This window comes from Ornithodoros turicata, chromosome 9 (genome assembly GCF_037126465.1).
Source record: "Ornithodoros turicata isolate Travis chromosome 9, ASM3712646v1, whole genome shotgun sequence".
Lineage (NCBI taxonomy): Eukaryota > Metazoa > Arthropoda > Arachnida > Ixodida > Argasidae > Ornithodoros > Ornithodoros turicata.
In genome coordinates, this window is record NC_088209.1 from 12,570,556 (window position 1) to 12,596,032 (window position 25,477).

The following is a 25,477-nucleotide window of genomic DNA, read 5'->3' on the forward strand; positions in this document are numbered from 1 at the left end:
GGGCAAACATTCTTTTGTAAAACAAACTATACTGGACACAGCCGTTGGTCTCCCAAATGAAAATAAGGTGCCAAAAAATGCAGTCACGTGCAGGAAATTGCTGACAGCAAACTTAAACTTGGGTAAAAAATTTGAACTAATCTGATAGTAAAGTAACCGAACTTGACCTATAATCTGATATTAAACTAACCAACATGCTGTGCCGGCACATCCGCCCTGCAAAGCGTAACAGCCGTTAAAATGTGGCTTTCATTCCCTAAAACGGCTTGGACAGATAGGGAACACACGAGAATCTACGAGGTTAATCGGCAATATTTACTTGTTAGACACGGAATGTCATCTTACAAAGCAATCGAGCACAACCTTTGTTTCAATGCCGTGATTTTCTGCGAGACCAAGAATTCTGCATCCACGAATATCGAGATCCTCCTGAGTAATCGTACCCTATGAATAAGAATCACGTGCTGTATAACACTGGCCCACAGTACTGCACAATACTTGCTAAATGAATAAAAAAGAAAGTCCTATTTAACGTAGCTGCAGGTACATTGTGGACGCTTTGAAAGTGCTCTGCATTCCTAGTTCAATATCCTACGTTGGAAGCACGACCATCTCTATAATAGACCTCTACCCTCTACCTGTTTGTGAACAAATGACGTCATAATGTCCGACAGCGCCACGAGTTTGGTAGAGTTGAACTACGTTCAAAGCTAGAGGCGAACAAGGCCACGGTCTTGAGGGGATTACGATGGTCTTCGTTGTCTCTACAAATGCGTCGATTTTCAGCTTTCCTATTCAATTTCTCGTGCATGAGATTTCCACTGCGTAACAGTGGCTGTGTTGGCGCTCGGTATTTTGCAGTGGTCCGGCACACTACTATTGTCCATTTACTATTACTCAGGTCTGTACTTCCTTCATCTCAGGACGACTTTATGTGAACGCGATGGCGATCGCTTGGAGCGTCCAGATGGAGCTCCAAGTTGGTGGTTGTTGGCGGAGTAGACGCATCTAAGGCACTGTTGGCGGGTTGGAACGCATCGAAGGCACGAAAATTTACTTTATTGATTTTTTGTCGTCTGGAAATGTGGCAATTTTTCCGGAGACAAGGAAAAAAATATATTAAGAAATGGTTTTCACAAAATTTCTGTTTTCTTCTTCTTTTTTTCGGGACTTCGCATCTCTAATAACACCTAGCTCCTTGTCGCGGTGATAAGGTAGTGAAGAGCACCAGTAACCTGCAGGCTGAAGACTCTTATATACTGGCCTCTGTCAAGAAACGATTAATAATGATAAAAAAGGAAAGAAAGATTGAACTGATGACAAGAAACAAAAGAATTCGTGTCGGCAAACTTCAAACACAAAAGTCGCCACCTCCACATTTGTGTCCTCAAAGTTCGTGCGGAAAATGTGTTTTTTTGCTGAAGTAAGCCACGGGCCTGAAGTTACTGGGCAGAGTTAAGGCGGAGATTTGGGCAAGTCGGTACATAACTACGTAGAAAACAGCGCAGAGATGGGACACAAAGAAGGAACAAGTGCACACACACACAGAGAACGCTGTGTGTGTGCACTCGTTTCTTCTTCGTGTCTCGTCTCTGCGCCGTTTTCTACGTAGTTACTGGGCAGCCTCTCTTGAACGTCGTAAAGCCCACGTAGGTAGCGGGGACCGATACGTAGTCGCCGTTGTTCTTCTGTTTTTGCCGTCTCTCTGAAGAACTGCAAGATAAATGATATCAGTCACAAAATCAAATGCTCCTCACGAGTAGAAGCAAGCGTACCGCAGCAAGAAGTGGCATAGAAGCAAGCGTACCGGTACCCTGCAGGAAAAGGAAGCAGTTCAGAAACCGCTTCACGCTGGCCACTCCGAAACCAAACTCACCGTTACGAGGTCGAGAGACCGGCAGAGACAAGGCAGAGAAGTTGGGAAGCTGGCCCCGCCCTCAAGGCCATGCTGCCAGTGTTGACTTTGCGTTGATGCAACTGAACTGTGTCTACTGCTGCGACGTTTCGTCCGTCTCCAAGTATGAGCCGTTAAGAGCGTGCAAGGAGTGCTGTTCGGTCTCCTCAGCAGGTCCTTCCTCTAACAGAGAGGACACTACTACCTCGGTGCACGAACCTACGTAGCGCTTTAAGGTCACGGGGCAGGGTAACGACAGCAACTTGGAGTTTCGAACAAAGTGGTACGCCGCCGGTGACTGTGCCTGGCAACGCAAGTGAGAAAGGTTATCGCGGCGACCCCACACAACGGTAGCACGCTGTCCGACACGGTGACTTACGTGCCATAGAACTGCGTGCTGTATGGTCTGCTCTGTCCACCGAGGCTTTGTTTTGTGAAGTGCCATGAGCTGTTCCTTGAGAAACAGTGCGCAGGGTTCTTGATCCTCAAGCTGGGGGGGTATAAAAAAAAGTAAATAATCTCCGTGAATGATTGAGGTTCAGCAGGGTTTGTCGTTTACGGGTTTTGTGATTTTTTTTTTTCAAATTCGGAGGGGGATAGGGCGCTATTTAATAGAGATGGGACGAATCGAGAGGTCTCTGAATCCACAAATCTTATGAATCCTTTATTTGAAATGAGTTTTAGAAAAAAAAACTTCTACCGGAAAAGTGTTTTGAAGCAGAACACGATACATTTGTTTAACGAAAAATAAATTAAATAATAGTTCAGTTTCGGAAGAAAATATATACCCGTGTAGTTCTTCTTAAACGCAATTTACTTGACGTGTGGTTCACAGACTACAAGAAATACGTAAATTCTTGAGCTTGAATTACTTCCATGAAACTAGGCAACAAAACCACGTTACTTTTAAACTTGTAACATAACAGTTCCTGTCCGAACTCTTTCAGTCCACAGCAATGTAAGCAAACAAACAAGAAAACACCTGTCGGTCAATGATGCTTTTGACGGACTGCAGAGGCGCCAATTAAAAAAAGTAAGAAGAAGAAAAAAAAAGTGGGTGGTGGATTCGAAAGATTCGATTCGCCGTTTTGGGCACTGGGATTCAGATTCCCAAATCCCTGCCTAGGATTTGGTTCCTGCTATTTACGCACGAGAAACACTGGACTAAATCGGGCACTACGATCTTTGTTTGATATGTCATGGGGGATTTTCTTGCGAAATAAAAGAATCTCAGCATTTGCGCTCAGAACCGTGGCAGAGAATGACTGCAGTATTCAAACACTTGCAAAAGCTCAAAAAAAAAAAAAAAAAAGAAGCTCCTCTTGGACTCCTGCAGGAGGGGATCATAAAAGGAAGAAAAAATAAGTTGTCACAAATATGGTGGTGGTGGTGAAAGGGGCTTGCCGTTGTCGGCCTCACGTAGGTAGGCAATCGTCATGACTGACGCCCTAGGGGAATATGCGTCCCGGGCCGACTTCTAAGGGAACTCTGCCGACATATATGTCTGAAAGCGTCCGAGGAAAACCCAGGAAAAAAACCCCAGACAGCACAGCCGGCACCAGGATTCGAACCCGGGTACCTCCCAGACATCAGGAAATCCCAGAAAGCTTATAATGCCACTTTGAGCTAAGGGACCTTGCTTATCAGAAAGGAGGGGAAGGTCTCCAAACTGTTTCGATTTTTCCTCGATTTCGATTGTCCACAAGGTGTCAAGGTCAGTGAAAACGAAACATATAGAGGACTGCCTCCAGGTGGCGATTTTGGCCGGGTAACGTCGGGAGGATGCGGGACGCCCTGCTCACGGGGCGAAGGAGACCACTTCCTCTTATTCCCAGCTTCCACTGGATGCGTGGTGAGAGGAGGTCGCGGGGCAGTCACTGTTGTTCCAGCCTCAGAACATCAGTTTATCTCTTATAGAGGACTGTTTTCCCTGTTTTCGATGACAACCTCCCAGGATGCAACGCGTACGCAAGGAGCACTGGGATTTCCTGAAATCATCTATTGGAAGGACCGCAAGGATTTCTGGTAAGATATCGCGGTTTAACCCGGAACCGAAGAACCCAAAGGTATGGGAGACGCAGAGTTACCTTTTGCTCCAAAACTGGGATGTTGTACATCGAGAGCTTCTGCTGTGCATTCCGCAGATCACCGGACATTGACTGTAGTCTGTCATCCATCTGTCTAACCTTGGCCTTCTCTCGTCTGCACTTCCTTTCGAGAGTCTGAATCCTTGTGTGCATTCGAGAAATGTCTTTGTGCGATAAAACCGTTCCGCAGCTAACAGACTTTACGCTCGGTGCCTGTAGCGAAAAAATAGCTTCTTGGTACAGCTGAAACTACTAGCGGACGATGCTCACGATTTTATGGCTCACCTCTTGCGCAGCTTCGGGCTGCTGTAGGCGTTCATCTGGGGCCACGTATGTGCACGCTGAGCGTGAGCTTTTGTGGCCTCCAGGTGGCGATTTTGGCCGGGTAACGTCGGGAGGATGCGGGACGCCCTGCTCACGGGGCGAAGGAGACCTCTTCCTCTTATTCCCAGCTTCCACTGGATGCGTGGTGAGAGGAGGTCGCGGGGCAGTCACTGCAGGTCGCGGAGCAGTCACTGCAGGTCGCAGGTATTCCGGGTAGTCTTCAAACACAGTGGGTATGGCCCCACGCCTGAGAATTTTGCGCTTTGCGCCGATGCTGAAATCCTCAGCCGTGAAATGTCGAGAGCACACTGTCGAGTGGTCTGAGGGCCGCCATGGTTCGTTCATTCCTTCACAGAGAGATGCATAAAATCAGAGATGCTATTAGATAAGCCAAACTACACAGTATAGGAAATGAAACAATCATGCGCGCTCCCAGGATTTCTTCCGGGGGGTTCAAGGTGCTTCCAGGGGGAGGGGGGTAAGCGTGCAAACCCCATCCCCTACCACCTTTTTTTCTGGAGGCGGACCTTGCGCACTGTGCGGCAGTTTAGAGGTTGCTGTTATCTGAGTAATCATGAAGACCTATGACTAAAGAACGCACTTTTCACAAGCGACGTTGGAACTCCAGGGAGCTCCTTGGAGCTCTCTGTACCCCCATCGGAACAATCGCAATGCAATTACCCGGGTCTGGACCCCGCGCTATATTTTCCAGCCACTTCTCCCGCAAGGCAACGTTTGCGGGGAACTCGTGGAACGAAATACTTCGATTCGACACTCCTTTCTTCGATTTGCAAAGCGGGACGGCGCAGCACACCATCACGTCTCACGTCTGACAAACTATGCGCTGGACATACTGGACACAAACACCGCAAATCACGTGCGAACGCCAGGCTAAACAAAACCCGATGGCGACCCCTATGAGGAGCCGTCCACACGATCCGCTAGGGGCGCTACTCATCGGCCCGCGAGATCTACATCATGATTGGTCAATCAAAATTTGAATTTCGAAGACGCAGAAGCGGACGCACGATACGACCACCGTAGCCATGGTCGTTGGCACGCGTCGCCTGATGAAAGAAGGAAGTCAAGTCACTGAAAAGGCTAGCCAGCTGTAGGACTCAAACTCAGCCTCCCCTCACCAAGAACGTATATCGCCATCATGCGTCGTCTGCCGAGGGTGCTGTATACTAGAAGGGAGTCTGGCCATTGGGAGGAGCCACAAAAAGGGGCTCGACCTGTCAATCATAGTTTCGCTCCTCTGATTGGTTTGCTTTTTACCAAGACTGTCACCATGACACATATCTTACTGCCACCCAAAATGGCGAAAAGCGACCACCAGGTCGTGGCGCAGCTTGGGTGAGAAACGGCCGCAATCCCAAATGGTTTATGAAACAATTTCCACTTGAAACTACGTAAGTGGTCTAAGGTGAAAATTGTTTCTTAGACAATTTGTGATTTCAGACATGTTTCACCTCGGAGTGGCTAACATGCTGGCCATGTCAAGTCGATATTGGAAGATAGAGTGAGCCCTCGTTAATATGACCAGCACCGTTCCCCTATGTTTTGGTCATAACACGAGAACGTTTTGTCATACTAGCGGGAAACACACTCTCCGCTGTCCATATAGACAGGCCAGTCTTAGCCGCACAGTGTGACCTGGTCTCGTGATCAATGTCCTTTTAACTAGAGCGTGCTTTGGAAGTCGGGAAGGCGCTTTATGAGTAATTCTGGGGTCAACAACATCGAGTGTCATCCAAAGCCTTGGCGCCCTACTTCAATGTCCCCCTCTGCCTGAGGTATGTGGTGGCCACTCCTCGGGCTACTCTCCAGGTTATATGACGTGGTCATAGTGAGAGAAGATAATACCTGTGTTTGACCCTACTTGTGAAGAAAATCTTTAATCCACACACAGCAAACGTCATCACTGCCGCTGCCCAAACATCATGCAGCCGCATGTGAAAGCCACGATTGGAGCGTGTGCAGCGGCTCATGGCAAATTGAATGGCTGCTCCGAGTGGTTCATGAAACAATCTCCACTTACAAACCATTTACGTACAAAGAGATTCAAGGAACAACTGGTATTGTAAATATTTTTTACCCGGAAAGACATTCATTTAACATGTGTTTAGGATGACGAAGATGACGATGGTTTAAAAACAAACAAAAGTGGTTCCAGAATCTTGTCTTTCATAGAACAAGAGAGAAACTGATGTTCTGAGGCTGGAACACATAGAAGGGACAGATACAAACAAAGCCTCAAATTGCCTAAGAAATCAACGATGAAAGATGAAAGTCACTGAAAAGGTTAGCCAGCGTGTTAGCTTAGCTCAATTGGTAGAGCCCTGGACCGGTAATCCAGAAGATGTGGGTTCGATCCCTACAGCTGGCTAACCTTTTCAGTGACTTTCATCTTTCATCGTTGTCTTTCATGCCCATTGTTTTGAAATTTGGAACATGTGGGTGCTGATGATGCAACTGCGCCTCCCGGACATGTTACCTCTCTTCTTTATATAGTACTGTCTCTGTCTACCATGGGAGCTGGAGTCTCCGTCACTGCCTTGTACCAACACAGGCACAGCCGACATCACCAAGATAGGGAAAGCTTGCTTACTCGACGTAACAATTAAAGAGTCGGCAAATCAGGACAGTGTTTTCAATGGCGGAAGCCAATCACAAACGTGCCTTCAGTGGTCGTGCCCGTGAAGACGGACCACCGTCGTCTGCAAGTTGTGATTGAATGCCCCCTTTATTTCGGGGGAACCACTTCTGTGCAAGATGATAGAGAACGTTTGTTCGCACAGTGCTCAGAAACGGCATAAAATATCGTCAAAACAGAAGTACTGGAGTGTTCTCCTTGCTTTGCCCTAGTCAGTGACACATTCGTTAAATTCAATTCCAAACACATTTGTTCCAAACATTCCAAACACATTTGTTGAATTCCAGGACTATCCGTTGATTTGTATTGAGCCCAAATTCGCGAATATTTTAGTGTGCGACACACTATCGAGGTGACAGCACATGTTCGAGACGCACCAAACTTAATTTATTAAAAATTAACCGCTCAACCTTGTCCTATAAAAAATGCGTCATTGACTAGAGAAAAGCTAAGAGAACACGCCAATACCAATCTTACGATGATAGTTTAGAGCATTCACGTGTCTTGTGCGAACGAAAATCACCCATAGATTTCTGAAGAAGAGATTCCCCCTTATTAAATGGGAAAACTTGGAAATAAAACCCAAAACGGTCTCAATCTTTCTCAGGGCTGATTTTCTGGAACGTGTCTCGCGCTTTTGTTTTTTGTCTAAACATTCGGGTCTGCAGGTTCCAGGTGAGCCACAATCTTTCGAGTGTTCTTGAATTCGCAGAACGGTGAATTGCAGTTGCAGACGAATTCCGACTCTCGATGCCCACTTCGCGGAGGAGGGAGAGGAGGCAATGAGCATGGTTCTCTGCATGTAAGTGGCGTTGGCACAGCGCACAAATGCTCACCCCTATCCGCGTACACAGAAATGAAAGGAAAAAGCAAGCTGTGCAAACAACGGCCACATCTTTCAGCATATACGTCAGCTACTGGTTCCCGATGGACACCATGCGCCATCACGAAAGAAGGATGTGGTACTGGGTAATCACCTCCGATTTTAAAAATAATAATAATAATAATCAGTGAATAAAGTTATAGCAACATCCTGCTTGAGCAACGCGGTGTGAAAAAGGGTGGCACCAGAAAGCCACTTGGACGCAAGCATTGCTATCCTTGTTTGGTTGCAGAGCTGTCAGCAGACGACACAAAACAAACCCTACACAACAACCAGAAGACCACAGCACCATGCCGCCTTGCACCTACTGCTAATTAACATACTACACCTGCCCTCCTAAACGGTTCCGTGCACGCCGCCATTGTGAGACCGCAACACAAGAGGAGCTTATGAGCGCTCAACCTATCCACCAACGTCCCGAAACGGGAAGGAACAAACAGAAATGAAGAAAGCAAAGTGGTAAGAGGTAACTGTAAAGCAGGTAAAATAAGGATAAGGTAAAGCACATTCTCACAGTTCCAAAGTCTGACCAGAAGACAGCTACTTATAACCTTCGAAGGCGGGCAAACTGTTAGGTGCACAAAAAAGGTGGATCAGGGGGGAGGGAAAGAGAGATTGCCCCCTCCAATAAACATTAGTTTTTTAACGTCTGGTTGTCCCTCTTCCCTTCCCTACTATGAACCTCCAAGAAATAAACAGCCCCCCCCCTCCACCTTCCCCCCCCCCCCAAGAATACCTGGATCTGCCCCTGTGTCCAACAGCCCCCCCCCCCCCCCCCCCCCCGATTCTCATAACTAGGGTTCCGGGTTTTTGGAGTTTATTTCTGGGCTTTACTGGAGGATGTTTTTTTGGGGTTTATTGTTTTTTGAAAAAGCTGAGTTTTTTGGAGTGTAGGGTTTACAGCTCAGTTAATACCTGAAATTGTGAGAAAACTTGATGCACGGCCAGTTAAGCAGCTAAAGCGCAGTTCTCACATTTATTGCTTCAACACTAAAGAGTCACGCACTCTTATCAATACATATTGCGTGACGTACACTCAAGTGAAAGACGAAAGCCAGCTGTAGGACTGTAGCCAGCTGTAGGACTCGAACCCACATCTTCTGGATTACCGGTCCAGGGCTCTACCAATTGAGCTAAGCTATAACACGCCTTCTCAGCGACTTCCAGGGTGCGTCACCTGAAGGGACAAACCAGTCACTCTCTCTCACTCATTCTCCTTTTCACTCTTACATTTTTGCACACTCATACACACATTCATATGACAGGGATCGACGCAAGCGGCAATTGTTGAACATGAGAGAACTGATGTTCTGAGGCTGGAACAACATAGAAGGGACAATCCATCATCTGTAATCCAGAAGATGTGGGTTCGAGTCCTACAGCTGGCTAACCTTTTCAGTGACTTTCATCTTTCATCGTTAATTTCTTAGGCAACTTGAGGCCTTGTATGTCATTGTCCCTTCTATGTTGTTCCAGCCTCAGTAAATTCTCTCATGTACACTCAGGTGTTTTGCAATTCCAAATGCACCCTTTCCGTGTGCAGTGCTCACTGTTATGTGACGGCCATGACAACCTCTGCATCGTGATCGCGGGACAATGTGAACAATCAGGGTACTCCTTGACGTAGTCGCAGGGCAGGTTCTGCTTGCGTCCCATCTTGTCGTCAGCACTGCAACTAGTTGCCCTTTGAAAGAAACCGCTCAGTATGACCTCGATGCTGATTTTAGTGCTTAGGTCACGTGTCGGACAAAGCAATCATAAAACAGACTGGGGGAAAACCCGGGCGGTGAATCCTCAAGTGGTCGAGAAGACCGCCGAAGAAAACGGTAGATCAGAAACCGTTATTATGTTGGCGGGGGGCTGGTATCTGGGGGTCAGAAGAAACCCAAAACACAAAAGTAGGCCAAATAACCTGGTTATCAGGGTAAACATCTGCCAAGCAGAGTTTTTCGGATTAATCTGAACCGCTTATGCGTGGTTCACACTACAACTTCTCTCCGTTGCGGTTACGGTGCGGATCCAGTGCGGAGGCGGCTGTCGTACGACACGCTGTTCAGACATATGCGTTCTTGATACGTCAAACGCTTGTGGTTGACCAATCACGTCTCCACTCCACCACGTCTCCACTCCACCACGTCTCCATTCCACAGGCAGCCATGAACGGGCAACGTGATGTGGTCGGCGAAACTTTGAGGTGTATTGAAGCGTATCTGCATCATACAGAGCGCGTAAACTGGCCACTTGTTGTTCAAATGGCAGCAGCAGTACTTCTGCTGAAAAGAAGGAAAAAACGACGACGACAGTGGGTTCGCCAAATACTACAGGAACGTGCCGTGCACGGGGAGCTTGCGCGGAGCGCGTTCCCTCATTGGTCAGCTGCATCTCCGCAGGTAGCCCGTACCGCATGGAGTTCGGTCGAGCTCAACTCTTGCGGTGCGTGTGCTTTTCGGAGTGTCATGCTTCGTTGTCATGACAACCGTGTCGCGCCGCATCCGTAACGCATGAAAATGCAACAGTGTGAATCAAGCATTAAGGTTTTACCGGAGTACAACAAGAGAGAACTGATGTTTTGAGGCTGGAACAACATAGAAGGGACAATCACATACAAGGCCTCAAGTTGCCTAAGAAATTAACGATGAAAGATGGAAGTCACTGAAAAGGTTAGCCACCTGTAGGACTCGAACCCACATCTTCTGGATTAACATGTCCAGGGGTCTACCAATTGAGCTAAGCTAACACGCCTTCCCAGCGACTTCCAGCGACTTCCAGGGCGCGTCATCTGAAGGGACAAACCATTCGAGTCCTACAGCTGGCTAACCTTTTCAGTGACTTCCATCTTTCATCGTTTACCGGAGTACGTTTTTTGGATTTTTTCGGATAAATTCGAAAACCCCGAACCCTACTCGTAACCCATCATTGGAAGTCAACTTCAAAGCTTATCACTCAAAATGATAGGTGTTGAAGTTTAACTACGGCTAGGCCCCAACTCCTTAGGGTTTTACCCGATTATACCTGACATTTCGAAAACGTACAAAATAAGTGCTTATCCGGATGTTTCCTCGAGAAGTGCTCGACCAGGGGGTTGCGAAGTCATCGAAACTAACACATCACTTTGGAAACTGTGTGCTTAAATATGCTCGTACAAATTAAAACAGAGATCCTGCCTCTTAAGTGCATGGACTAAACATTGTTAATCTGTGTCTAACGGTGTGCATTTATTTATTTACTGTAAATACGTTAAGTAGGGTAAGGTCCCACACAACATAATGGAGGGTGTACACGACACAATTGGACATTATTTGACAAACTTCAAAGAGTACGAACTGCTAGAATCAAAGCACTTGAAGATGTGGAAGGCAAACTGCTAACAGGAAGATACATTGAAAATCTCGCAAAACATTTAAGTGCTCCTCAAGCAAAAGGGCAGTGACTATGGAATGGAATGCTTGAGCAATACGTTATCAGTGATAAGTACGACTTCACGAGGAAGGTCATTTTAGAGTCTACTTGTACACGGAATGAAGGACTGGAAGTAGTAGTCTGTTGTGCAATGTAGTGGCGTAACTTTAAAAGCACGATCAGTGTGTTAATCAACGTAAACAGTTATTGTGGTACATCTCGTAGAAGGGATTCAAGGCCGAGAGCTTGCGCCGTTGTAACTTCACCGATGTAAGTTCGCGTTTTAGTTCTGTCGCACTGCAGTCTGGACAAAAGTTATTTTATAAGTTAAAAAGTTCTTACTAAAATGCAAAAACAACTTGCTCTCAAGCGAAAGTCCGTGTTTCAATTAGCATAATGAAAGCAAAGTTTGTTCACACAGCGCCATCATTTAGAAGAAAAACGCAATAAAAACAGAGCCGCCGTTGGCAGCAACCAATGGTATCCCCAGGAGGCAAAGATTGGTGGCATCCAATTAGACAACAGGAGAAGCACACGCATACTTAGCGTGTTCACGTGGATTCCGAACAGGTCTGATCGAAGTGTTCCGCCTATGTGCGGAACACTATGTTCCACATATGTGCACTGCTGCATTTTTCAATACCGATTCACTGAATTGTGCCCCACAACTGTACAACAGTTCTCGCAAATTTTCCACTGACAACATTCATCTTCACGTCCTTCGGACAGTGATGCCAGCCCACTTCGCAACGCATACTACCATGTTTTTCACCTGGACTTCTCCGTGGCGTGGCACACACGTGCACGTGCAGCATGGATCAGAAACACTGATGCACGAGCTGAAGCGACGTTCACTGCTTAGCACCGAAGCAAGAAAGAGTCTGATATAATCTCGATTGTAGCTCCGTAACGGAATTAACATAGCATGTGAAGTAGCTTGAAGTGAACTTGTTTTTGCATTTTATGCCCTTTTAAGAATAAATCGGGCTGCACGGTCTTTGCTGCACTTTCGATGAAATTTTTAAGGAATGCCCGGTGAGGGTCCCAGATTGAAGTGACGTATCCACGTTTTGGCCTCACGAGTGTTGTACTTCAATATGTCGGGGTGTGAGAAGGAGAGAGCAATGTAGGAACCCCAGAGTACCCCAGAGTACCCCAGAGTACTGTTGGCAGAACTTATTGCATGCGAAATATGGTGAGACCAAGAAAGGTTGTCGGTCAAGAGAACTTAGCAGACGCAACCTGTTCAAGTGATAAGTGTGTCAAAGTGACCACAGGAAGAAAATGGAGTGGTCCTTGTAACTTCTGCACTTTTTAGCATTGATTGGTAAGAGCCAAGTCAAGCACCAGGAGTGTATCTTGCCTAAGTCACTCTCGAGGGCATCATGTTCAAGGATATTCGACACGTTCCGACACACAACGCAATCGCCTGCAAAGAGGCGTACGGGAGATGACAAAACCGAAGACATGTCATTAATATAAGTAATAGCAGGGGACCCATGACAGAGCCTTGGGGAATAACAGAGGTAACAGATGCCCGTGAGGAAGATGTGTTATTAGCTACGACATCTTCTGTCCTGTGATGCAATTTTGAATCCAGCTAAGAACAGACAGGACAATGCATAGAGCAGGTACAGACTTCATGATAGACGAGCCTGAGCGATGGGCAAGACACGTAAACAACACAACGCGAAGGCAGATAACTTATCTGTTTAGGGGGGAATGAGGAACCTGATCAAAAGCTTTGGCAAAATCAATGAACACGGCATCAACGTGGCGACTCCTGTTGAGACATACAAAAATATCATGTGTGACACCACCCAACTGAATCTCATAGCAGTAACCGTGCCGAAAACTGTGTTGAAAGGAAAAAAGAAGTTACTGAGTTCAAGAATCGTTATTAAACGGGAAACGATAATGTACTCAAGAAACTTGCATGGTAGACTGGTATGGGCCTATAGTTTTTGGGATCCAATCTGTTGCCAGACTTGAGCACAGGAATGATCTTCGCGATTTACCAGACAAATGGTATGAGGGTTGAAAGACTGGGAGAAAACTAACGTTAGGAATCTTGCCGATAGTTCCTGTGTGCATAAGTATGTGTCATGTGTATTATGCTGAGTTTTTACTCATGTTTTACCCAGTTTTAACCAATGGCGACGTGCTCTAAGCCCAAAAGGTCCTCCTTAAGAAGGCACGGCAAACTTCTGTGTTGGTGGATTAATTAACTTTTTAATTATCAAAGATACGAGATCGACCCAATAAGAATATCGAATCCCTTGGGGTCATTGGTAACACTGTTTTCAGAAAAAAAGAACAAAAAAACACTAGACAATTATAGCGCAATGAAAGGGCCTGGAAATAAGGAGATCTGGTCGCCATTTTTCTATGTTCAAGTAGAACCGTTCCAGTTTTCCTTTCCTGTGTATGCGGAGAGGGAAAACAGGAGCACTACTACTGCACTTCACTGCCATTGGATGTTTGAAGCTCGCATACATGAACAGACTGAGGTTAAAAGGAGTTGATATTTGGGCCCACCTGGTGATGCACCAAAGGTCCTTAAAAGAACTCAGCATCAGAAGCTGGGATTTTCAGAAAAATTCATTCAATATCACATCATGTTTGGCCACGCCCACGGACCATACCATTGCATCTCCATCAAAGCCCCTATCACATCATAACCAACCTTTCTACATCACCATCACAGTCCACCACATCGTAACCCATTCAGTCAACATCACAGCCCATCACACCATCACTGAGTATCACAGCCTCTCGCAAAGTTTTTTTGTGCAATATGATGTGCTTCTTTAGGCCTCCCAGCTGAGGACACATGGCGTAACAGAGATGACACTTGCGTATGGCTTCTCGCTGGTCAGTGCTGCTGTCACTACTGGTGTGCATCCAAATTTGGTTCAACACGCACCCATGGAGGACAAGTATTGCATTGCAGAGTACCCAGTTGTGCAATTCTTCTGTGTCTGCCTGTGACACCATAGGCTCATGCTGTAGCTGAACTCTGAAGGACAGAGGTCCACTCCTAGGTCTTCTGGCCTGTGCTGTCTGCTTGCGATGCTGCAGATGCACAGTGCAGCTTAACTTTGTAGGACAGTGACATGCTGTGTTGCACCCATGCATGTCTGCTTGTGATCCTGCAGGTTCATGAGCTGGTTGAACGTTTGAGGACAGGTATCATACCCTTCAGGACTCGTGTCCATGTGTCTCCACTTGTGACACCACAGGAACAGGTTGTGTTGGAACTCTGTTGGAACTCCGCAGGACAGATATAACACTTCTACAGCTTCTCACCCATGTGTGTCTGCTTGTGACCAAACAAATTTGTACTGCGGCTGCACTCTGCACGACAGAGATTCCACTTGTATGGCTTCTCGCCTGTGTGTGCCTGCTTGTAATGCCACAGGTCAGTAATAATAATAATAATTTGTGGCTTTACATCGTGAGCCAACTGTGATCATGACTTGAATGACATCACAGTGGTTGGTCTGTAGATTGGTTCTTGAATGTGTGTGTGTGTGTATGTGTGAAAGTCCTAACACACGGCACACTGTGTTTAATGTCCCTTGCAGAAGATGCCATGTCAAAGCGACTCGTACCCTGCCACAAAGCTGCTGGCGTCCTCAGCTGGGCTGCAGGTCACTGGTGCAGCTGAACACTGCAAGACTGACATCACACTTCCATGGCTCCATGCCTAAGTGTGCCTCCTTGTAACACCATAGGCTCATGCTCTTGCTGATCTCTAAAGGATGGAGATCAGCTTCAAGGGCTTCTCCCCCTTGTGCACCTGCCTGTGATGCCGCAGGTGTGTGCGGAGGCTGCAGTTTGTAGGACAGAGATCGCACTTCTGTGGTGCACCTGTGTGCGTCCACTTGTGATCCTGCAGTTTCATACACTGGCTGAGCACTGGAGGCCAAGGATTGTAGTCTTATGGCTTTGTGCCCATATGTCTCTGCTTGTGAAGTCGAAGGGTCACATTCTGTCGGAACTCTGCAGGACACATGTCACATTTGTACGGCTTCTCATCCGTGTGTGTCTGCTTGTGACGCCTCAGATTCGTGCTGTGGATGAACGCTGCAGGACAGAGATCGCACTTGCATGGCTTCTCGCCTGCGTGTGCCTGCTTATGATGCCGCAGGCTCACGTTCTGTCGGAACTCTGCGGGACAGAGGTCGCACTTGTACGGCTTCTCATCCGTATGTGTCTGCTTGTGACGACGCAGGTTCGTGTTGTGGCTGAACGCCGCAGGACAAAGGTCGCACTTGTATGGCTTCTCGCCCGTGTGTATCTGCTTGTGGTACCGCAGGTTTGTCCTCTGGCCAAACCTTGCAGGACAGAGATCGCACTTGTACGGCTTCTCACCTGTGTGGATCTTGTTGTGACGCCGCAGGTCAGTGCTGCAGCTGAACTCTGCGGGACAGAGGTCGCACTTGTACGGCTTCTCGCCGGTGTGTCTCAGCTTGTGGCACCGCAGGTTAGTTCTGTGGCTGAACAACGCAGCACAGATATCGCACTTGTACGGCTTCTCGCCCGTGTGTGTCCGTTTATGATCCCTCAGATTCGTGACCTGGCCGAATGCCGCGGGACAGAGGTCGCACTTGTACGGCTTCTCGCCCGTGTGTATCTTCTTGTGACGCCGCAGGTTCTTTCCCTGGCTGAACGCCGCGGGGCAGACGTCACACTTGTACGGCTTCTCGCCCGTGTGTGTCTGCTTGTGACGCCGCAGGTCGGCGCTGCAGTTGAACTCCGCAAGACAGATGTCGCACTTGCATTGCTTCTCGGTCGTGTGCGTCCTCTTGTGACGCCGCAGGCTCGTGGTTTGGCCGAACGCTGCTGTACAGAGGTCGCACCTGTAAGGCTTCTCGCCCGTGTGTATTCGCTTGTGAACCCGCAGGTTCGTGCTGTGGACAAACTCTGCGGGACAGAGATCGCACTTGTGTGGCTTGTCGCTCACGTGTATCTTCTTGTGGCGCCGCAGGTTCTTGTTGTGACTGAACTGAGCGGGGCAGACGTCGCACTTGTACTGCTCTTCGCTTGTAAGTGTCTGCTTGTGAGGCACCAGATGGGTACTCTTGCTGAACTCTGTGGAACAGAGACCACATCCGTAAATTAGTATGAGAGCAGATTAACAGAACTGCCACAATTGCTCACATAATTAGTGCACACTTTTACACAAAGATGCAGCACCATTGGGGGAGTACATTAATTTTTGATAGTTTGAAACTCGACAGTCGTTGACTATTTTGCTCAGATACATCTGGCACCTGAACGTTTGCTGATTTTGCGTTGGCTGGTGTCACGCAAAACTGGTTGGCTGTGCTGCTAAAGTACCGGGCGCAGGTCTTCCACTTGCCGATCGCACTTCATATCCTAAGGTGGACAACATGACGAATACAGAAATGCTATCCGGTTGTATCATTGACCATGTGAAGCATTCCTGAAAAGGACCCTGGGATCTTTTCTTTCCTTTCTTTTTTTTGTTATCGCACAGCTTGCTGCCCGTGGATAAACTAGTCACTTATCTCGGTTAAACTTGGACCCCGAGATGATATTGTCATTCTGTGCTGATTCACCGTGTTGTTGTAAAATGTGTTCATCTCACCTGGATTATGAGATCCAGGGTTCATTATATGTATATCATTATATATATGTGTATGGGTAACTTGTGTGTGTCACTAACCGCACAAGGTGTCCCTGAAAAAAAAAAAAAAAAAGGGAAGGAAAAGAAAAAAAAAAAAAAAAACAGTCAGTGTATTTGCCCTCCCACCTGCACACTTATCAGCTCCTGTGAGAATGCTTTGTTAGATAAGTAAGATACACATCTTCTTATTTTCAGTGATTAGTAAAATGACACGAAGGATAACCACGTCTGCATGGCCCGCGTTGGACGTAATATCCGAGGTGAAGGGCGACAAAAGGTGATGAAAGTTTAGTATTTTCGTGCTTTCGTTGCCTTCCCAAAACTAATGCCTTCGTAAGTCTCGGACGCTGCAGACATGGAATTTGAAGAGGTAATGTTTACGAGAGTGTCTGATATTTTAGCTGGCCGCAGCAGTTAGCCTATCTGGGATTACGTATACGTTAAAGGCACTACTTTTCACTGATCGACCGAAGGTCTTGTGGAGCCAGTGCCGGACTGTGAGGTTGTAGCCGGATCTGTTTGGCAGAGTTTATGGTTTAGAACTGCTTAGAGATGTTGACGTAGCATTTATTAGCTCACGCAGACGTGTAGCTGAGAGCTACACCGTTCGCTCGCTGGCGCCGCTTCTGGATGTCTGCCCATGCAGTGCACACATGCATGACACACTGGCTCAGTTTGAACCTGTAGTAATGTTGTAAAAGACAATCTTGGTTGTGAAGACTTCTCTTTGTAGGAGCAAATGAAATGGAAAAGATGGGAATTTGTAACAGATGTCACAGGAGCTGTTTACTGTGAAGACAGCCGTATGGAGTAAAGATGTCGGCATTAAAGCGCCGCATTTACCGCAAATGACTCCAGATATCCGAGTGGAAGTCATCCACTAATAGAGAAGCATGCTTACAGTTGCGAAAATATTAATTTCTTAGAAAGGGATTATCAGATAACACAGTAAGTACGTATTTTCCTTCCGAGCCTACGCTTCGGAGGTCGGCCTGCCGGTGCTCCACCGGAAGTATGGTACGGTGTACCGATTCTGCAAGCAGCCATCCGAGCGCGATACGCTGGCAGGGGCCACACGAGACAATGCGGGCGTAGTCCGAATGTCAGGGTGTGTTTAATGTGCGAGGAACAAAAATATACCAATATTTCGGAGCCGAGGTTGGGGTGTGTGTCCAATACGTGACCACGTCTAATATGCGAGTAAATACGGTAGGTCTACGCTACGCAGACGGCCCTGGCCGATGCCTAAACGAAAGCTAAGAAGCATTTATGCTCTTATCTTTATCTTTCTTTATCTTATCTCTTATTATCTTTCTCTTTGCGCATGCCATTTTCGTTGGCGAAACTGATCGAATCTTACCCGTTGATGTATCAGCTTGTGATTCTGAGCCGTGGCCGTGTCCCTCCTGGTCCTGCCCGGCCAAAATGGTGGCGTTGTAAGGCTCCGTCGTCGCTACTAGGAGGACTTGTTCATCGGGAGGTGTGTCCTGATGTTCTTCCTTAATGTGGCCCAGCTTAGCCTTCATCCCTGAAGTAAAACAAAAAGGGAGGAGTCACATCGGAAGGCTTCAAAGGAAGTGAAGGTCATCGCTGTCCCGTTGTTGAATCTATAGCCACGTTTGAATGTAACTGCAAGGGACAAAGTAAACGGGTAAAATACGAAAAGCAGGTCAGGGACGCTTCCTTTACACCACGTTCGCACATGGCGTTCTCATGAATCCGGAGAGGATCCAGTAATTGGGACAGATGCTCCTTTACGCCCACTCACACATTTTCTTACTCACTCACACATCCATACACGAGAAAGGCACTGGTACTCATTGGCGTTTTCGTGAATTACTTGTTCACCTTGTCTCGCAGACTCTTGGAAGCTCCAGGTGTTGTGTCTACACCTAGATCAGGGGTCGGAAACCCCTGGCACAGACCAAGCGCACGACAAAAATCCTGGTGTTTAGCTGGGCGAATTCCTAAAGCAAAAGTGCGCTCTCTGTGTTGCCTTTCCCGCGCTTAAAATTAACAAAAGGTGTTTGTCGTATTCTCTAAACCGTAACTTTGTGAGCGCAACAAGCAAGCTTACACTATCAGTTGCAGTTGTAAAATGGTCAGCTTGTCATTCAACAGCGATTAATAATTTCGGCAGGCTAATTTAGACTTATTTTAGAATGGGTTCGAATCTCATCTGCGGGCCCTGGAAAAAAAGTCGACGAGGGGGGTGAAAGATATGGCCCTTGGAACTGTCGAGGTTCCTGACCCCTGCCCTAGACGAAGCCCACCTCGGCTTGTTTGCCTACGTGTTCTCGACTGCCAGCATGGCCACCGGTGCCTGAGGTCAAGTAGAGCCACGAGGCTTGAAGATGCATAGAACAGATGGGACAAGAGTGTGTCGTATCCTCCTCTTTGGCCATTCATGCGTCCAGCGACCCTGAAGGAGGCTATCACTTGTGACCCTTTTTTTGGGGTTGTGGATTAGACTGAAGTCGAAAAGTAGGTGTGGAAGGAGGAGGACAAAGGAAGAATGAAACAAGAAAAACTCTAAGGCCGTCACGTGGGCGTTGGAAAAATCTGAGTCTATCGGATAAATCGGATATTTTGCAAAAAACATTGGAGGGAGTTTATAGGAGTTTATCGAATAAATCGGGAAAAGTCGGAATCCTAGTCATAGCCAAGTTGAGCTACACTTGTAGAGTGTTCATTGGACAAAGAAATGCGGAAAGGGGACACTCCTGCAACATATTTCCTTCGACAATTGGTTGCACTGGAGGTGATGTGTCCCTGATGATTTTTGCTGATTCAGAGGAACGAAAGAGAAACCTTTCTACATGTTTAATTTACAAACGGCATAACAAGCCAATTTTTGTTGTGTCATGGTGACGGGATCTTTTGTAGCGCGAAGACAAATTTTTGCACTTTAGGACCCTTTCAATGAATTTTGGGTACACTGCCCATCACTGTTAGCTCTGCGGTGCACATATGTCATTAGACACACGTCACTGGCCACTACGATGTATGTCACACAAGCCTCCAAATACATGGGCAAGACAGAATTCGCAATGTTTACTGTGTGATGAGGAAACGCTGTGCATGTGCAACCGCTATGCACATGACTGTGGTATCGTTGTAGGAGGCAAAAACGGGGCGCAGCTAATCTTATTTGTGGACCAGAGCTGAGAAATAAAAACGAACACAGAAATTTCCTCAAGTTACAAAGTTACCTGGAATGAGTTCCCCAAGAAGTTATTGCTACTGAAAAGCAACGAATAAGTTGCAAGTTACCAAAAAGTTAACTTATAGCATCTTCGGTAGACCGCACTTGTGTGCCGCCATCGATTAACGAAGAGCACCCACTCAGTGTGCTCCCAAATTGCCCTGAGGCGCACTGAGAAAATTGGACACAAATTTGACGTCAAAAGTTGAAAAAGTTCAACGCTTATCACTCACTGTATTCAATCAATCACTGTTTTCACCGTACTATGGAGATTTGTACATTGATAAAAACCTATATCTTTTGCTCCATCACCCACCTCTGCGAGGTTAAATCATGCTAACTGTATTAAATCATTCAGGCCATGTATTGATGCATTTAAGTATACCTTTTTTCCCCCGTACCGTACAGGAGTAGAATTCCTTGCCTTCTGAATCTGTTTTATCTCCAAATATTGTGCATTTCAGCGGAGCACTAGACTTTGCTTTACTTGTTAAAAAGCCTCTCCTGCTTGGACGGCTAAGCCGTCTGCAGTATTTGTAACTAAAAATTGGGCTGCCGACAGACTGCAATACCAAGGAGCACTGTGACAGGTTACAGCACCATAGCACACGTACATTATGGCATCCACATGTAATTACGCGCTGCTTGGAGTGGCTCGAGTTTCTTTCCAGCTCATCGGACAGCAATGATGACAAACTCTTGGCGATAAGATAATTCATGAGGACAAGTGGAGGGATTAACTTTGCAGTGATCGTTGTTGCAAAAAAAGGGCGCCCATTAGGTAGCTTAATTACGCTTGTGTCATCGTTAGCCGATGTTTTCCTCCATCTACCACAATATCGGCTGCATTCATACTTGCGCTGTCGCCACGTATTTCTACGCAAAACACTGAGCACACTACACGCCGATCAAAATGTCATAACTGAAAATTAAAGCCTTTTCGCAGCTCACGTGCAAAAAAGTAACAGAGATAGCTGTATTGTGCATGAGAGGCTCACGGTTGTATTGCACATGCATATGTAGACAAGTTTTGTTTTTCTTAAAGTCTTCCACACATCCTGCTCTGAACTAGCTAGCCAACCAACAGTTGGTGGTGTTACGTGTGCGGGTGCCACATGGGTGCAAAACACATTCTCACACAACATCACAAACATGACCAAACACATTCTTCAAAAACTTGTCTGCAAGATCTGCATCGGCCAGTGGCAAACTACGATGAACGTGCATTCGTTTCAGGCACTTGTTTTTCTGCGCTTGCTGGCCTCAGCCTTATGTTCCCTAACTTTTGGATATTCTCGTCTTTGTCTCATTGCAGCTGCTTTGCGTTTCCTCGCAGTCGGGTCATGTTGTTCTCCTGCAGCCAATGCGCACTTAGTTGCTTCTTCCCTGCCTGTGCTGTAGTGCTCACGTCCAACAGCGGCATGCAGAGATATCAACCAACGCCACCAAGATACTGCGAATCGCCATTCTGCGAATTCAAGGGCCCGCATATGATTCCAGCTAACATGGAATCTGCAGACCTGAATCTTTAGACAAAAGAAGTGTGACGTGCTTTCCAGAAAATCAGTCTTGGGAAAGATATGGGACAGTTTTACGCTTTATTTTAAAGTTTTTCCCATCTAGTACACGGGGACGTTCAACCACTGCTCGCAGACGACTGCAGTTCGTCTCTATGGCTACGACTGCTGAAAGCGAGTCTGTGATCGGCTACAGACGTTGAAAACACGATCCTGATTGGCTGACTCTTAGTTGTTATGCCACATCAACTAATAAGCAGACTTTCTTTATCTAGGTGGTGTTGCCTCAACTCTCTATCTGCAGGCGCCGTACTTGCTCTTCATTGACGCCACATAGCGTGTGATACACTCATTTTTGTGGCAAGGACACAACTCTTGTCAATGACACAGCGTGGTCCCTGAAGTTTCTACACGTGCCCTCCAATTTGCTGCTGTACCAACCAATGGCGTGCTGTGTCGGAAGTCAGGAACTACGCCATCCTCGAAACTAAGTTCCCGCTTGCAGCTATCGCAGTAAAAAAGAAAAAAGCGGAACTTCTAAAATCCCCCGCTAGACACCGGGTGCCACTTTCTACGAGCACTGCTGTTGTGCAGGGTGCAGGTTTATCTCTCGACGGTGTTCTTACTCTGGGCGCCACAAGTGTGGAGCAATGCACACCCTGCGGTTTCTGGGGGCAGCTCCGGTGCAGTTTGTTAATGTTCGTTAATTCGTTCTTAATTCGTTATTGTCACACTACCGTGTCACCCTCAACAAAACATTTTACCGTAAGTATCGCCTTCTGATGCAGAGTCGCTGCAGTGCTGTTCCTGAATCAGGCCCTGTTCTGGCAGGCACTCATCTTCGCAAGGTTCCGATTTTACTCTCGCGAGCTGACCACCGAACTCCGCTGCGGATGGCTGCATTTCTCCGAGTCGTGAATCAGAAGGGCTGGAACTTGACGACTCGAACATAGTTGTTTCTCCCGACTCGTTGCTAATGCACAATAAACCGTTGGCTAAAAAAGGAAAGAAAGAAAGAGTCAAATGGGTTCATAAAAAAAGAATTAAAAAAAGAAGACAGTAGTAGGATAATCACAGAGTGTGCAAATGCTGTGGCATGCTGGTTAAAGTGCCAAACTCACTGGGGAGCCTTGGGAGTGTCATCCATGTTTAGTGCCTCTGCATCTACATTGGTTCCCAGTGAGACAGAAGATGCGACAGACCTTGATGGAATCATCTGTTGCCATTGCCGCTTCTGAAAGGAGAAATATGATCATGAGAGAACTGATGTTCTGAGGCTGGAACAACATGGAAGGGACAAACACATACAAAGCCTCAATTCGCCTAAGAAATTAACGATGAAAGATGAAAGTCACTGAAAAGGTTAGCCAGCTGTAGGACTCGAACCCACATCTTCTGGATTGCCGGTCCAGGGCTCTACCAATTGAGCTAAGCTAACACGCATTTCTTTCATAGAGAAATATGATACTGTAGAAGTGGTTTTTTCCGCGTGGAAAATATTTTCGCGTTTTCGAGCAGAGCTGCTTTGTGGATTGATTCGCGAGAACTTAAATTCGCGACACAGGTTTCCGGGAGTGCTTTGCTCTTGCATATCGTGCCGCCGTCAATACTCGGGCATATTTCGGTACGTACTAAGACATCCGTTGTTCACGTTGATTGCGGCATTCTAGGTCTATTCCTTTCTTCTCCTCACAGAGATGGGAGGGAAGGCCCTGTCAAATGGCCTTTAGGAACCCTGTAGGAGGCCATAGTACTGGCCGTGTGCAAGTTAGCCAGTTTATTTTAGCAGTTCTTATTAATTATCACTCAGGGCACTGACCAGTTCGGTTGAGATGTGGTACTATCATTCAAGCTGGTTTTGAGAATGCGGGGAAAGGCATGTTCTGGCTTCGTGGTATAGTGGTCTATTGCATGTATAGTGCAAAGCGTTTATAGGAGTAACAAAAGCATGATGAATTTTTATTTCTTTTCATCTTGCCTGATGGGATAAAACAATCTTCTGCGCTTGCTTAAACTGCCTACGCTACATGGAGTAGAAAGGGTCAGGTAGTCGAGGTATAGCGTCGAACGCCGAACGATTTTCGCCCTCATATGGCCAGAGTTATTCGCGGGAACTAAAATTCGCGATTTTGGAGGTGTGCGCGAAAAACGCGAAAAATAATTCCGCGCGAAAAAAAGCACTTCTACAGTATTTGTGCTTAACTGCTTCCCCAGTAGAGGTGTACGAATGTTGAAATTTTCGAATCCGGGCCAGGCATGTTATTGGCTGTGTGTTCCGAGCTGCGCCGACAAAAGACTCCAGCACCGCGTGCAGGGCCGACAAATATGTTTCCGAGAGTGTGGCTCGGCTGGGTCGCACAACTAATTCCACACAGTGGAGAACTGTTAGTTTGTATCACCGCGTGCTTGCACCATTGCTTTGCATATATTTGCAAAAACAAGAAAGGGACACTGCATTATGCGTATGATTCGACCCTCTAGAACATTCTCAAAGCCACTTCACAATGCTCCTGACTCCTCACATATTTTACAACCATGCTCGCAAAGCGTGGTGAAAGGGGTAAGGACTGGGAGGAGGAGTTTGCCGACAGCATTCCCTACCTCCACAAAAACTTGTTAGTGTAACGATCACGCGCTTGCCCGTGTGCGTTCTGGATTTAATTTGTTCTCGTGCTGTTGCCGTGTTAGCCCGCAGCTCTCATAGTTCTCTTCTTATAAATTTGTTTGATAAGCTCTAGAAAAGCGTAAGCCATGGCTGGAACTACTTGGCCTGGCTGAGTCACCGGGCTGGGCCGGGCCACATAAAAAGCAGAAAGCCTGGTCTGTTCAGTCCCACGCAGGGCTCTACTGCACGTGGCATTCAGGACAAAGCTGGGTCTGACAGTGGCATTGTAGAATAGCTGAAGAATAAGTGGTGGTGGGGGGGAGCAGATGGAGCACCAGATGGCAGGCTCTCTAAGCTCTTCCAAACGGAATGTCGCCTTGGGAAAGCCCTGGTGTGGTCTGGACTTCTTGTGGGCAACCAGGCAATAAATGGAATTGAAAAACTTTGACTCTGCAGCAGGTTTAGAGCAGCCAAGTTGGTGTTTTGGAGCGCTTGTGAAAAGACTTTCGGCTGCACCTGTACTTCTGGTGGGAAATATCTAGTCCCATTGTCATATGCATGTATGCTGCTGCAGCTGAAAGGCAATTTGGGGGGTTTGTACAGAGTTTCAAAAGCACAGAGTTACTCTGGAAAGCGGCGAAGTGCGTAGCGTAATTAATACTACGATGACAGCTATATGTTCCAGATATGTTCATTTGGTTGGCGTCAACATTCTGCAGGTCCGCTTTACATATCACGCTTCCTGTACAGTGTAGGGTTAGATGAAGCTATAGATAAGGATCAGTTCGTTTATAGGTATGGTGATATAGTTTAGGTCAACTTGACCATGTGAGGTTAGTTTAAGCTTGTTTCTTGCAGTTCCCAAACTGTAAGCGGGACAGGTAGTGAGGCAGACACTGCAGCGAAGTCGACTTGCAGAATGGTGATGACCGAAGTGTGCCTACTAGCGTCCCCGATTGATATTGTGGTCCAAGCAAGTTAGTCGGAAGCATTGCACTAATTTTTTGTTTTCGGTGTAGATCCGTGTCGAGACCACAGGGCAACGGTAGCAATATTGCGTGGAAGTGAGAGGCCACATACCGAATCGAAAAATAGAATCCTGTTCCGTCCTGTCAGCGTCGCGTCACCGTCACCAAGCGACCCAGACGCCCAAACCATTTTAATCCGGGGCAAACTTCCAAATGGAGTCACAAGTGCGATAGAAACAAACTGGCAGTATAGCTCTTTAAGAAATATATTTTCCGAAATCTT

The 25,477-nt window shown here is 46.9% G+C and overlaps 2 protein-coding genes across 3 annotated transcripts; both read right to left on the reverse strand.

The window, feature by feature from the left end:
• Positions 1-1,042: 1,042 nt before the first annotated feature.
• LOC135369322 (THAP domain-containing protein 1-like) lies at positions 1,043-5,190 on the reverse strand. 2 transcript variants are annotated; one of them, XM_064602919.1, is made up of 7 exons: positions 4,987-5,190; positions 4,267-4,652; positions 3,982-4,194; positions 2,274-2,384; positions 1,877-2,198; positions 1,776-1,814; positions 1,043-1,713 (listed from the first exon to the last, which is right to left on the reverse strand). In XM_064602919.1, the coding sequence occupies exons 1-5, from the start codon at positions 5,120-5,122 to the stop codon at positions 1,989-1,991; spliced, it is 1,056 nt and encodes a 351-aa protein (XP_064458989.1). In that variant the 5' UTR covers positions 5,123-5,190; the 3' UTR covers positions 1,043-1,713; positions 1,776-1,814; positions 1,877-1,988. The 2 variants fall into 2 exon arrangements, with proteins under 2 accessions (XP_064458989.1, XP_064458990.1); XM_064602920.1 differs by lacking the exon at positions 1,776-1,814.
• A 5,812-nt stretch (positions 5,191-11,002) lies between these two features.
• LOC135368120 (zinc finger protein ZFP2-like) lies at positions 11,003-25,365 on the reverse strand. The gene is made up of 5 exons (XM_064601209.1): positions 25,307-25,365; positions 22,743-22,855; positions 22,386-22,616; positions 18,260-18,427; positions 11,003-16,340 (listed from the first exon to the last, which is right to left on the reverse strand). The coding sequence occupies exons 2-5, from the start codon at positions 22,762-22,764 to the stop codon at positions 15,187-15,189; spliced, it is 1,575 nt and encodes a 524-aa protein (XP_064457279.1). The 5' UTR covers positions 22,765-22,855; positions 25,307-25,365; the 3' UTR covers positions 11,003-15,186.
• Positions 25,366-25,477: the final 112 nt, after the last annotated feature.

Bases quoted from the DNA above. Each gene is read 5' to 3' on its own strand.
- LOC135369322 (XM_064602920.1), bottom strand. From the start codon at position 5,122: ATGGTGTGCTGCGCCGTCCCGCTTTGCAAATCGAAGAAAGGAGTGTCG. The intron at 4,653-4,986 runs GTAATTGCATTG...CTCTCTGTGAAG, and splicing joins AGCGCGGGGTCCAGACCCGG to GAATGAACGAACCATGGCGG. The intron at 2,199-2,273 runs GTAAGTCACCGT...TTGCGTTGCCAG, and splicing joins AGCACGCAGTTCTATGGCAC to GCACAGTCACCGGCGGCGTA.
- LOC135368120 (XM_064601209.1), bottom strand. From the start codon at position 22,764: ATGACACTCCCAAGGCTCCCCA. The intron at 22,617-22,742 runs GTGAGTTTGGCA...TTCCTTTTTTAG, and splicing joins GACACTCCCAAGGCTCCCCA to CCAACGGTTTATTGTGCATT. The intron at 16,341-18,259 runs GTAAGATTCGAT...TCTGTTCCACAG, and splicing joins ACAAGCTGATACATCAACGG to AGTTCAGCAAGAGTACCCAT.